General features: G+C 52.5%; 2 protein-coding genes across 3 annotated transcripts; one reads left to right on the top strand and one right to left on the bottom strand.

The window, feature by feature from the left end:
• The first annotated feature begins 2,380 nt into the window (after window positions 1–2,380).
• On the top strand, window positions 2,381–6,026 carry LGALS1 (galectin 1). Of its 2 annotated transcripts, none has more exons than XM_009665202.2 (4): window positions 2,381–2,528; window positions 3,813–3,892; window positions 5,254–5,425; window positions 5,817–6,026. In XM_009665202.2, the coding sequence occupies exons 1-4, from the start codon at window positions 2,397–2,399 to the stop codon at window positions 5,958–5,960; spliced, it is 528 nt and encodes a 175-aa protein (XP_009663497.2). In that variant the 5' UTR covers window positions 2,381–2,396; the 3' UTR covers window positions 5,961–6,026. The 2 variants fall into 2 exon arrangements, with proteins under 2 accessions (XP_009663497.2, XP_009663496.1); XM_009665201.2 differs by having other exon boundaries at window positions 2,461–2,614.
• Window positions 6,027–8,648: 2,622 nt separating this feature from the next.
• LOC104137941 (urotensin-2 receptor-like) lies at window positions 8,649–10,160 on the bottom strand. The gene is made up of 2 exons (XM_068942592.1): window positions 10,025–10,160; window positions 8,649–9,920 (listed from the first exon to the last, which is right to left on the bottom strand). The coding sequence occupies exon 2, from the start codon at window positions 9,848–9,850 to the stop codon at window positions 8,729–8,731; it is 1,122 nt and encodes a 373-aa protein (XP_068798693.1). The 5' UTR covers window positions 9,851–9,920; window positions 10,025–10,160; the 3' UTR covers window positions 8,649–8,728.
• Between the last annotated feature and the right edge of the window lie 1,352 nt (window positions 10,161–11,512).

Below are 11,512 nucleotides of genomic sequence, written 5' to 3'. Positions count from 1 at the left end.
TGCCACACATTGATAAGGATCAAGGTGACGGAAGAGGAGGATTGCCAGCTCTAACAAGACTAGCTCTGCCTTTCTCAGCCCACGGTGGCCCTTCCTATGCCACCTTTAGGCAAGCACTTTTGTTTCTTCAGTGCCATGAAACAAGTGGCAGTGCAGCCAAGTACACCATCCCTGTCTCTGTGGTGTGCAATCACAGTGTGCAGGGGCCTTTCCAGACAAGGACTCTGAACTTAGTGATACCCAATAAGGACACTGGTTCTGAAGCTTTAGATATTGTCTCCTAATCATAGTGGCTCTAACCTAGGGGTAGGAAGAGAGATGTGGCATTGTACTGATGGAACTAGCCATGGCCTTCACACTGTGGAACATGCCACAGGCCCCTGGCCCAGCTGGCAGAGCCTGGGACAAACTGCAGCAGAGGATGCTCCTGTTGTGCTAATGTCAGGCATTTACTTTAGAGCTCCTTAAAAGCCAGTGGAGAGCCCCAGACTTCCAACATGCAAGAACAGGCTGCCTTAGGGAGACTCAAGTCTGAAGGCTAAATTTCTTTTATATGAATAGCCCTGGTAGCATCTCCTCTGGGATGGTATCCCCTCCCTCATTATCTACGAGCTGGTCTCTAAGCTTCCTAGGCAATTTGGAGGAAGGTCCCTGGACAGGTGTGACCCAAGGAGGCTGGGGGCAGCTAAGATGGGTTACAGTACACAGCTGGCAGAAATACTGCAGGGAACACAGAACCTACCGTTGGTCCTTTAAATGTCCTCCCACATCTCCAGCTCTAAGTTATCAAATATCTGGACATTTCCCTTCTCCATCTGCCAGTTCTTGCAAAGAAACAGCCACTTCTAGTCCATCCCCTGCAACCTGCTACACCTTGGCTCCAGGAGCAGCATATCTCCTTGGATGGATGTCTGAGGTCCTTCACAGAGGCTCCACATGTCCAGTCTCACAGAATTTTGCATTTGAAATGAATTTATTTAATCGCACACACACACACATACACGCACACCCCAAGCAGAGGGAAGCTGGGTCTTCTGCAGAAGAAAGGGATTGTGTTCAAGAGCTGAACCCTGAGGTTTCTAGAAGGGAGGAAGGATAGAGAGAGCATGTCACAGCAGAGAAACCCATGGGCTTTGAGGGCCAAATCTCAGAGATGGAGAAGGAGGCCCACTCCGGCCTTTACTCCAGCCCCCTTGTATCATGGGGTGATTAATGACCTGGCCAAAGGCAGAAGCCTTTCCCTGCCCTCCCCAGCTCCAACAGACAGTCCCTTGACCATGCTGGCTAGAAATATGCAGGAGTGACAGTCTCTGGGGTCATGCTTGAAGGAGGTAAGAGAGAGGGGGACTATCATGTCCTCAGCAGATGGGAAACGGATGGGCCTCAGAAGAGAAGAAGAAAGTGTTTCAGAGCATTTCAGTTCTGGGCCTCTTCAGGAAATCAGAGACCATCTTGTGATTTAGAGACAAATATGCAAGACAAGGAAAGCTTTAAACCACAGGCTTGGCCTACTGCCTGAATTTTTTCCCTCCTCCTTCGGAGTAATTACAGTTGAGCCATGTTGTAATTGGGTAACTTTTTCCAAATAAATCCTTTCACCCTGACTGAATCATACTTGCCACAAAGGGACCGTGGAGGCGGAGAACAGATATACAGACCCTATCGGTTTATTGTGACAGTGTGTTTTGCCCTCCCCCACCCCCCATGTTCCTCAGCCCTCCAAACCCACTGGGGTAGATGCAAGAGCCGGGCACTGAGCTTTCCTGGGTAGTTCTTCCCCATCTCTCCAAGACAGCAGCCTCCAGGTTTGTTGTGTCCTATGATCAAGCTATACTGCATGATTTGGAGGGCATCTAGGAGTTCTGCAAGCTTGGAGCTATTTTTCCTGCTTTGGCTCCTGTATCTGCAGGAGCTGGTGGTAAGGGCTGGGTCAATAGCTGTGCAGCCTCTGGGGACAGCAAGACTTAATAGCATGGCTGGGAATCCCAGAATCCATGGTGCCATTCTGCTCCTGGGATTTCACCTCGACCATGTAGTTTCTGAGGTATTGTGTGCAATTAGTGATAGTTCTTCCGCTCCTGGTTTAGGCAGAGCTGAAGAGCCCGGCCCTCCTCCCAGGCCCTTCCCACCAAGTCTCAATCCATCTGACCATTTTCCATGTGGGATAAAAGCCTTGCATAGTAAAACACTCATTGTAAAACTATTTTCCATTGGCTTCATGGCCACGCACAGCTGGATCTCCTCCTGGAGTGGCTGGCAGCCTTCTTGCAAGGGTTGGGTTTAGCATCCTAGAGGTTGAGAGTGGGAGGAGGCAGATCTGCCTAAGAGGCCTCCCCGCCCCCAAAAGTTATCCCCTCCCATGCCCTCACCCTTTCCTCAGTCTCATTGGCAGGAAAATGGAGAAGGGCTGTGACAACTCAGCTTTGCATCTATTTAAAGGCAAGGGTGGGGCTCCTCAGCTGCTTGTCTGGGACTTCTGCATCTTGGTGGAGAGGATCATCAGCCTGAAGAGTGGCACCATGTCTTGTGTGAGTAGAGAGAAGGATGGGGAAGGCAGTGCATGGCTGCAAGAAGGGCTTGTTTCCCTGGATCTGCAGGGGTAGCTTTTCTGGAGGTGAGGCTTTACAGAGTAGGAGTGTGGTGAAGGCATTGGCTTGGTGTGAGGGTATTTGTGCTGTCTTCCTCCATCCACTCATCAGTCCCTGTGTTGGAAGGCCTGCCAGAGCTGGATGCCTGGTGCTGGGGGAGTAAGGATCTCTGCTGTGTCTACTATGAGGGTGATGCTATTTCTTGTTCTGGCAGGAATATATTTTTTTCCCCCTGCAGGATGGCTTTGGGGAGATTGGGGGGGGGAGTGGTCCTTGCTGTGTTGGTTTCTAAGTTGGGGTAGCCTATTTTACAGCAGCTGTGCTCTGGGGAAGCAGCTGCTGTAATATTTAATGCCCTCCAAGCATTTCTTCTCCTGGGCAGCCTTGCCACTCACTTTCTGACTGAAGTTTTCATGAGTCATCCAGTCCCTATTGCTCTCTCCTGTAAGAAAATATGCTCTTAAAAGTATTGTTCTGTGAGTGCCATGGATTGCTGGGGCAATACTTGTATCAGAAGAGTGTTTGTACTTGTTCTACTGACTTATCTCACCCTAGATATGGGGGGGTGGGGAAACAGGGAGTGCCCCAAGTGCATACTTCCACTGAACCGGGGTGTGGAGAGGTGGGAGAAGTTCTTCATACTTCTGTGGCCTAGCCCCTGGTGTGATGGAAAGTGAGCCTGGAGTCAGAGCTGACCAGATATATGGGCTTTCCAGGATATCTTAGTCCTCCTAGAAAGAAGGTGAGTAAGGGTGTATGCACGGAGCAGGAGAATATATCCTTGCAAAAAACAAGTCCTAAGGAGTTGGGCAAGGCTTGGAGCTCAAATCAAAGCAAGGGGAAGGGAGTGGAGGCTCCATCCCTCCACAGCCAGGCTCATGTGGGAAGATGTGAGACCCACAGGGCATGTGGGTGTGTTTGGCAAGTGCTGGGTGAGGGTGGGCAGGTGTGGTAGGAGCTTGAGAGTGCTCTCACCTCACTGCAGTGAAATACAAATGTGTTGATAAGAGCAGCTGGAGGGGGGCTGGGAACCCAGGCATATCCCCATGCAATTGGGTAACTTCTCTGGAGTGCCCCCTTTGCCCTGCCCTAAGGAAAGGGAGCCTACCTGTCTCTCCAGCAATCCAAACCAATGCTTTCTCCGCAAGGCAGCGGGAAGAGATGCCGGGTCAGAGCAAGTGAGCCAGAAGGTACTGAGATAAGCTCTGCCTCTCTGTTCCCCAGGGACCAGTGTGCACCAACTTGGGTCTCAAGCCTGGCCAGCGCCTCACTGTGAAGGGGAAAATTTCACCAAGTGCCAAAAGGTAAGTCATGCCATCTGCCAGGGCACGGCTGAGGCATCATGCTGATCTGGCTTTTGCTGGCGGGGGACAGAGGGAATCCCTTCCGTGGGTGGGAAGAGTGGGAGAGGTGCAGCTTTGGAAGGGGTTAACACCAGCAGTGCTTTCCAGTGAGTCATTGCCTAATGCACATTGCAGACTCACTCTCCTGCCAAAGGGCTAAGCCAAAGCAGATGTGAACCTCCAGCCACAGGCACTGGCAGCAGCCACATCCTCTCTAGTGCAGGGTAAAGGAAATGGAAGCTGTGTCTATACTGAGATTTGGCTTGAGACCGTCCACACAGCCACATCCTTTCATCTGCACTGAGATAGCTCTGCAGCAGGGGCCCCGTTGCAGTGCCTGGCTGCACTGGACAGGAAGAGATTATGGGTCAAGCAGCTGAGAGGCCCTGGGTGCTCTGGGTCAGCGTGAAAGGATGCTCTGAGTCACAGCTCCAGCTAACAGTGCGAATGAAAAAGCTGCAAGTGGCAAAAGGGGGTCCTAGGATGTTTAAGTCCACCTTCTCCTAGTGGCAGTGCCTCTCAGATGCTGGTGGTAAAGGAAGCGGGGAGAGGTGGTGAGCTGGTAGGTTGGTTTAGTAAGTGGAAGATAGCTCCTAGCTCTGCAAGGACCAGTGGCTGGGCCCCTCAGGAAGACCTTTGCAGCAGCGCTGTGCTTTTGTATGGGTCTGCGGCTGGTAGGGTCCCCCTGGTGGGTAGTGAAGCACGTAGCTGCTGTTCTGGGACCAGCAGCGTTCCAGGAAACATGTCCCAGCTCTTCCCAATGCCTTTGAAGTTTGATAGCATCAGAGTGAAGCCTCCTGGGCTTTCTCTTACCAAATAATATGCCTCCTCACTTCTCATCTGGGTAAGAGGCCTGGAGGCAAGGTGGATGCTGGACTGGGAAGCTGTTTCCTCCCGCTGCAGTTGCAGATACTTTGGGAGATGAGAGCTAATGAGATGGTAATTATTTCAGCTGCCTGCAGGGTGGAGGAAGGCAGCAGCTGTCAAGCAGGGAGCAGCACTGGCTAACTGTCTGGGGATGGAAGAGAAATTGGTGACAAAAAACTGGCTCCTCAAAAGCTAGTTTAGGTACGGAATAGCTCCCTGTTCAGAGCTAGGCACCAAACCTTTTCCTCTTAAAAGTTTTGTGGAAACTAAGCAGTGTCTCTTCAGAGGTGGAAGGTGCCCCTTACTGACTTACACCCTCTTTTTGCAAAACTGCAGAGCTTTCTTGTAGGTATTCTTCTCAGAAACTGACAGTGGGGCCTGAGGGAATAGACCCAGAAGCATTCATGGTAATGGGCAAGATGTTACCATACTGTCAATGTTGCCTCTCTTTGTAGCTTTGTGATGAACCTGGGAAAGGACTCGACCCACCTGGGGCTTCACTTCAACCCCCGCTTTGACGCTCATGGTGATGTGAACACAATCGTGTGCAACTCAAAGAATGTGGAAGAGTGGGGCAAAGAGCACAGGGAGACGGTCTTCCCTTTCCAGAAGGGTGCTCCTATAGAGGTGAGGCCTAGGATGTGCTTTCTGTACCTGCTCTGGTGAAGGAAGGGTATTTGGCACAGGGCACCCAATTGCAGGAGCTGGCTCCAGACTGTCTGTATGGGATGTAGCTGACCTCTACTTGGCCAGTGCCATCACCCTGGGCTCTGAGTAGTGGTGGACGGTGGCAACTGAACGTGTATGAGCTCCGTTTATCTCAAATGTTGCTATTGAACTGAGGCAAGGAACTGGCATCTCTTGGGAGACCAGAGTACCACTAATGCTGTTGCAGAGCTGGTTATGCTGTGAGTGTGTTCACTCTGCAAAGTGGAGGGTGGCACAGCAACACTGAGGGGGAAAGGTTTGCAGGATGTCTTGGCAGAAGCTTTCTCTGACTCTTCCACTTGTTTTTCAGATATCTTTTGCCATCAACCCAAGTGATGTGACAGTCCATCTGCCAGGCCACCAGTTCACATTCCCCAACCGGCTTAGTCTCCAGGTCTTTGACTACTTTGATGCACAAGGAGACTTCACACTCCAGTCCCTCAGCTGGGAATAGTTTCCTCCTATACCCCTTCTCAAAAGGAAAAACAGAAGGCAATCAATAAATGTTTGGCCTACCTGATCTCAGAACCTAATTTCTGTCTGATTTGTCCACATTGGTCACTCTGAGAGTAAGGGAATACCAACTTTGCTGGGATACCATATGTGGGTGGGGCTGGGCCAGTAAGAGGGGAGATTGGGTGGTTCAATCCAGACTTGGCCCCCAAATTTGTGTAAGGAGCAGCAAAGGGCTAGGGCAGAGCCTCTCCTGCCTTGGAAGGCAAATAAACTAGCTCCAGAGAGCAAGGGGAAGGGTGGAAATGAGAAGAGGCAATACATTATCAATAGTCCCTAACTTGGACAGAGTAGAAGTGTTCCTTAGGTAAAACCACTTCTTCTGAGGCTTAGCCTGACAAACTTTCTGCCTGAGGAAAGGGAGTTGATGAAATCTATCGTTCCCTAAACTGAGCATCTCCACCTGGCAGGTCTCAGACAGCCTGGAGTGGCTGTGCTAGGCAAACCTTGACAGGCATGTGGGGGGGGGGGGGGGGCTGGGAAATCCTCAGCTGTGCTGTCTTTGGCTTCCACCTCTCTGTAATAGCCTGTCCCACTGATGGCCTCTAGCATCTCCTTGGGATCTCTTAGTGCTGTTGTGCTGGGGCAGCAGTAGAAAGGGAAGTCTTGCTGCGTATGGAGGAGTCTGCAGTGGGTTCCTCATCCACCTCCTTCCTCCTAAAAACTGCAAAAGCCCAAATGCAGCTGGGTCATTGCCCATGTGGCATGTCTGGCAGCAAGCTGGAGGGATCTGCTTTCAATCTACCCCATCTGCCTGGCTTATTGTCTCTAGAGCTGGGAATGCTATCCTTCTCCTATCTGCTCCAAGGGGCTGGGATTGGTAGCAACGCGTAGCTGGGATGTGGGGTACCAAGGATGTGTGCACTATGCTTTTGTTACCCCTTCATTAGCTCAAATGAGCCTGAGTGCTTCTCAGTCTAATCTAAGGCTGCTAGGCCCTTCCTTCAGCTGCTGAAGAGCCAGAAGGTGAGGCATGTTGTGATGCTATAGCACATTCCTCACTGAGCTGTGGGTTATTCAAGGCATCTGACAGCAGTGGCCTTTGGGGCTCTCCCAGTTTAATGCTACTTCAGCAGTGTGAGCAGCAGCAGTTGCTGCTGCTGGGGAAGGAGATGCCTAGCAGGCCTGAGAAAGGTGGGAGCTGCTCTTTCCAGTGCAAAGCAGTTGCCAGCTAGGCTTGAGGTGGAGGGTCCAAATCTTTGGGGCCTTGCTTCCAGGCTGGACAACGAGCAATACAAAACTGAAACACTTTGATGGCCTACAAGGGCACCCAGCTGGCCGATTCCCCTCATTAGCCTGCTGCAGAGCAGCTGGAGTGCAGGAGCTTGTTCCTAAGGCAGCAGCACCTCCTGTTCTTGCACCGCAACTCCCGAGGAGCTTCCAGGCCATGTGTCTTGGGGTACCTGCACAGAGCAAGGCTTGGCTGCTAGTACGTGGGGAACTCAACTTGGAGATGAGGGCTTGAGATGGGCTTTCAGGCTGGCAGACAGGAACACTTGGGGTTTACAAGCAATTCATGCTCTGTGGTTGGATCTCTCGCGGCCCTCTGTGCTCTGCTACCTGAACCAACCCGTCAAGAGTCGTCTTGCTCACTTTCTGCTCTTTAGGACTATGTCTATATTAGTAAATGTAACATCTAGCACTGACACCCAGTGCCCAGACACAGCTGGGAGACAGGATGGGCTGGGGACTGCTCCTATGGGGTGGTATAGACAAGGCTATCCTTTTTGGGGGTGAGAAGACAGTTTAGCTGGATGGAAGTAAGCCATGCTGGGCCAGCAGGCCTCAGGGTGAGAAAATTGGCCCAGTTTATGTACTGGCATTGGCACAGCCTGACAGACTGGGGTGAATTCTGTAGGACAGAGGGCTGGGGATCTCCTCAACTGGAGCAGGGACATTGTGTTGGTGAGGGGCCCCTTCGTTAACGGTGATGAAGGGTAGGTAGCGGAACTATTTCCTTGCAGCTTCCTCTGCTGAGGTGACCTCAAAGCTGCCCAGGACACATGCTGACTTCCCTGAGCTATATTTCAGGGGTGTCTCATACAATTCATAATGTCTTTCAATGGCACTCAGGAGTCTTCTTTTTTTGGCCGGGGCCGGGGGCGGGGGGGAAGATTCTTTAAAAACTTTAAAAAAAAAAAAAAAGCTGAATCTGAGTTTTACCACAAGTCAGGGGATGAACATTACTTCAGGTCTCCTGCTAGCGTGGCTGGTTCTAGAAATGACTCACTAGTCCCATGAAATCCTGTGATTCACTGTTGTCCTAACTTTGTTATGTCTCAGCCTGTTGCCAGCAAGGAGGTGAGGGGTGGCGAGGGCTCTTTGGCAGCATACTATAGATGTATCGAGGCTGACTGCTCCCTTCCACCTACTCCCTGCTTTTGCAAAAGGTGGTGGCTGCTGTGCAAGGACTGGAGGAGCCAAGGACTCCTCACGCATACCACACTCAGGATCCCCAAGGCAAGTCTTTTCAAGAGCTTCTTCCACCCTTCTGAGGGATGCTTCACCCAAGAGGACGCAAGCACTGATAGATGGATAAGCCGGGGGGGGAGGGGGTTACAGTGGCCTTGTGGAGGGAAGGGCGCAAAGGAGACTACGCTGCAACAACAGAGGACACTGCACATCGGCACAGCGGACGACTCACTTTATTTTCCCTTCCTGGCAGACTCAACCCCAGTGAAGAGCTGGGAGAAGCCCCCGTCCAGGCGTTTATCGCTGCTCTAGGCCCTCCCCACTTTCCCCTGTGGACCCAGACAACTTCTTGAAAACGAGGGAGGTGCCGTTGCCTCCTGTCGTGGCCTGCATTGCCCCCCGAGAGGGGGCCCAGGGCTCTGGCGGCCCCCTCCCGCTGCGGCCGGAGGGCCGGCGGTAGCTCCTGGTGAGTAGGGTGTAGAGGAAGGGGTTGACGCAGCTGTTGCTGTAGGCCAGGCAGGTGACCCCGAAGTTGAGGTAGGCCTGGGTGGTGGGGCCAAGGCCCAGGCCCTCGCCCTGGTACAGCCTGGTCAGCTGCCAGGCCCAGAAGGGCACGAAGCAGGCCCAGTAGGCCGTGATAATGCTGAAGATCCGGGAGAAGAGCTTCTGGGAGGAAGCTCGGCCGGTGGCCGGTGGCCCCAAGCCCGAGGTGGACACCCGGTAGACCCGGGCCAGGCGGGCATAGACAACACCCAGCACCAGGCCGGGTGCCAGGACACTGGTGACAAACAGCACTGTGAGGTAAAGCCGGAAGGCAGATGGTGTCCAGGTGGGGAAGCAGATCCGCTTGTGGTGACTGCCTCGGTCCCGAAGCTGGATCATCGCCATCATAGGAGCCGTTAGCAGGAGCGAGAGGAGCCACAGCACAGCACTGGCCAGCTTGCGGTAAGCGTTTCCAGTCCGCCTGGCCCGCAGCGGCCTGCTCACCGCCCAGTATCTCTCCAGGCTCATGGCAGTCAGGAGGAAGATGCTGGCATGCATGGTGAGGAGGTCCAGGCTGAGCAAAAGCCTGCAGCCCACATCCCCAAAGAACCAGTCGTGGGCAAAGTACGTGCAGACCACAAAGGGGATGGTGGAGAGGTACAGGAAATCAGCCAATGCGAGGTTGATCACATAGACCCCTAAGGAGCCTGCCGAGCGGCCCACAACCCTGCCGGAGGCCACCACCAGTGTATAGACATTCCCTGCCATCCCAATGAGGCACATGACCAACAGCATTGCACTCAGGGGCCCCGTGACTGGGCTGTCGCCTCCCAAGACACCGTTGCCGTCACCCCCGCCACTGCTCTCCTCTGAGAAGTTACCACCCTCAGGGTCCTCTCCAGGCCTTGTGCTTAGCAGGAAAGGGTCACAAGACATCTTTGGGCACAGGAAGCAAGAGCAGTCAGGCTGTCAGAGACACGTTTCTTTCCCCCACCTTCCTCACTTGCTGTATGGGAAACGTGTAGTCTTAGCACAAGAGCAGCCAAGAGAAGGAGAGAACAGTGTGAGTTCAGCAGACATCAAGGTATTCCCCCAAAATCCATTCCTCACCTCCAGTGGTCCATCTGTTTTGCTGATCTTGTCCATCACAAGCCCCATCCGGTAGTTTTCCTTAAACGCCAAGCGGTTGAGAAAAGGACCCCTCCTCCTCTCAAGGTTGATCAATGCTAAACAGCCTCTACCTGCGAGGAGGAAACAGCTCTGCTCTCCACCAGCTCCTCTCTCGCCTCTTCCCAGTGTTCACTGGGCCCATAGAAACCAGCAGAAATTTCTCCTCAGTGGGTAAGTGGATTTCTTCTTCTCCCAGGTCTCTGTACCCTTTCAGCTCAAAGAGACACTGGAGAGCTGTGCTCTGCGCCCCTGAACCAACCCTTGGAGAGTCATCTTGCTCACTCCGCGGAGGAATGTGCCCGACTCACAGCTTCACACACCAGTGTCAATGCATTCCCAATTTATACTCAACTTTTAGCCACTAGCTGAGGAGCCGTGCTGGCTCCCTCCTCCTTCTTTCATACACACCTTAAGAGCATTCTTCCTTCCCCAATGCCTTCCTCCTTCTTCCTCCCACTCTCTTTTTGTTCTTTTTTTTTTTTTTCCATTTCTATTTCTCATTTCCCTCCATAGCTTTCATCCTTTGAGAGAGGATATAACTAAAAGATAAGGCTCCCTAATGTGGCAGGAGTAGGATGGAAAGCTACTGTATTTTAGCTTGAGAAGGGAAACAAGGTCAGCATCAAAAATGGAATAGGCAGGGAGCTGCCACGTTGCTCTCCGCTGCTCTTAGCCAAGCAAGGATGAGGGTCTGTCCTCTATCTCTCCTTCAAGGACAACAGGACCCCTTGAGGTGTACAATGGAGTTTAGCCACTGGTTGTGCAGGCAAAGATCCCCATAGCTCACCAGTGGTAGGACACCCCTCTCCCCCCCATCGCCTCTGACCTGGCCTTGTTCCTCCCTCGTCCCACAGTCAGCAGGCAATTATAAGCTGTGATCTTAGAACCTAGAGACTCAAAGGGATGGATATTTTAGACCCATCTCTTCCTCCCCTTCCCCAAAGACCATTCTCCTCCTCTAACTTTTCCCCCACCTCCCCTTTTCCCACCAGTACCTGCTCGCACACCTCAGAAAGGGAAGCAGAGGTGTGGGAGGTAGGTACTATTGCCTCCTAGTGGTGTATCGATGTATGACACAGGCCCCAAAAGGCTTTGTGCTCAACCACTACCTTGCTGTTTCCTCGCCGAGATCTGAGCCTCCCTCACCTCAGGGAGCAGACATGGGGCAGAGTTTGCAGAGCACAACCATATGTGCCATTACCAAGTATGCTCTGCTGTTAGTCCACAGGGATTTTTCAGGCCACTCCAGATACACTCTCCTGTATCCTCAGTGTAGTAGCTTAGCTCTGTTTGAGTCAAATGCCTCCACTCACCTCCAGCAGCAACATCTCAGCAGTGAAGAGAATTAAGCATCCCAAGCAGCAGTGCCTGTACTGCCCCTGTTGCAGTAGGATCCAAGCACCTTCCCAAGTGATGTGCTAGCATGCA

The sequence above is a fragment of the Struthio camelus genome, chromosome 1 (genome assembly GCF_040807025.1).
Source record: "Struthio camelus isolate bStrCam1 chromosome 1, bStrCam1.hap1, whole genome shotgun sequence".
In the NCBI taxonomy this organism is placed as follows: domain Eukaryota; kingdom Metazoa; phylum Chordata; class Aves; order Struthioniformes; family Struthionidae; genus Struthio; species Struthio camelus.
This window is presented reverse-complemented; position numbering and strand designations above follow the sequence as displayed.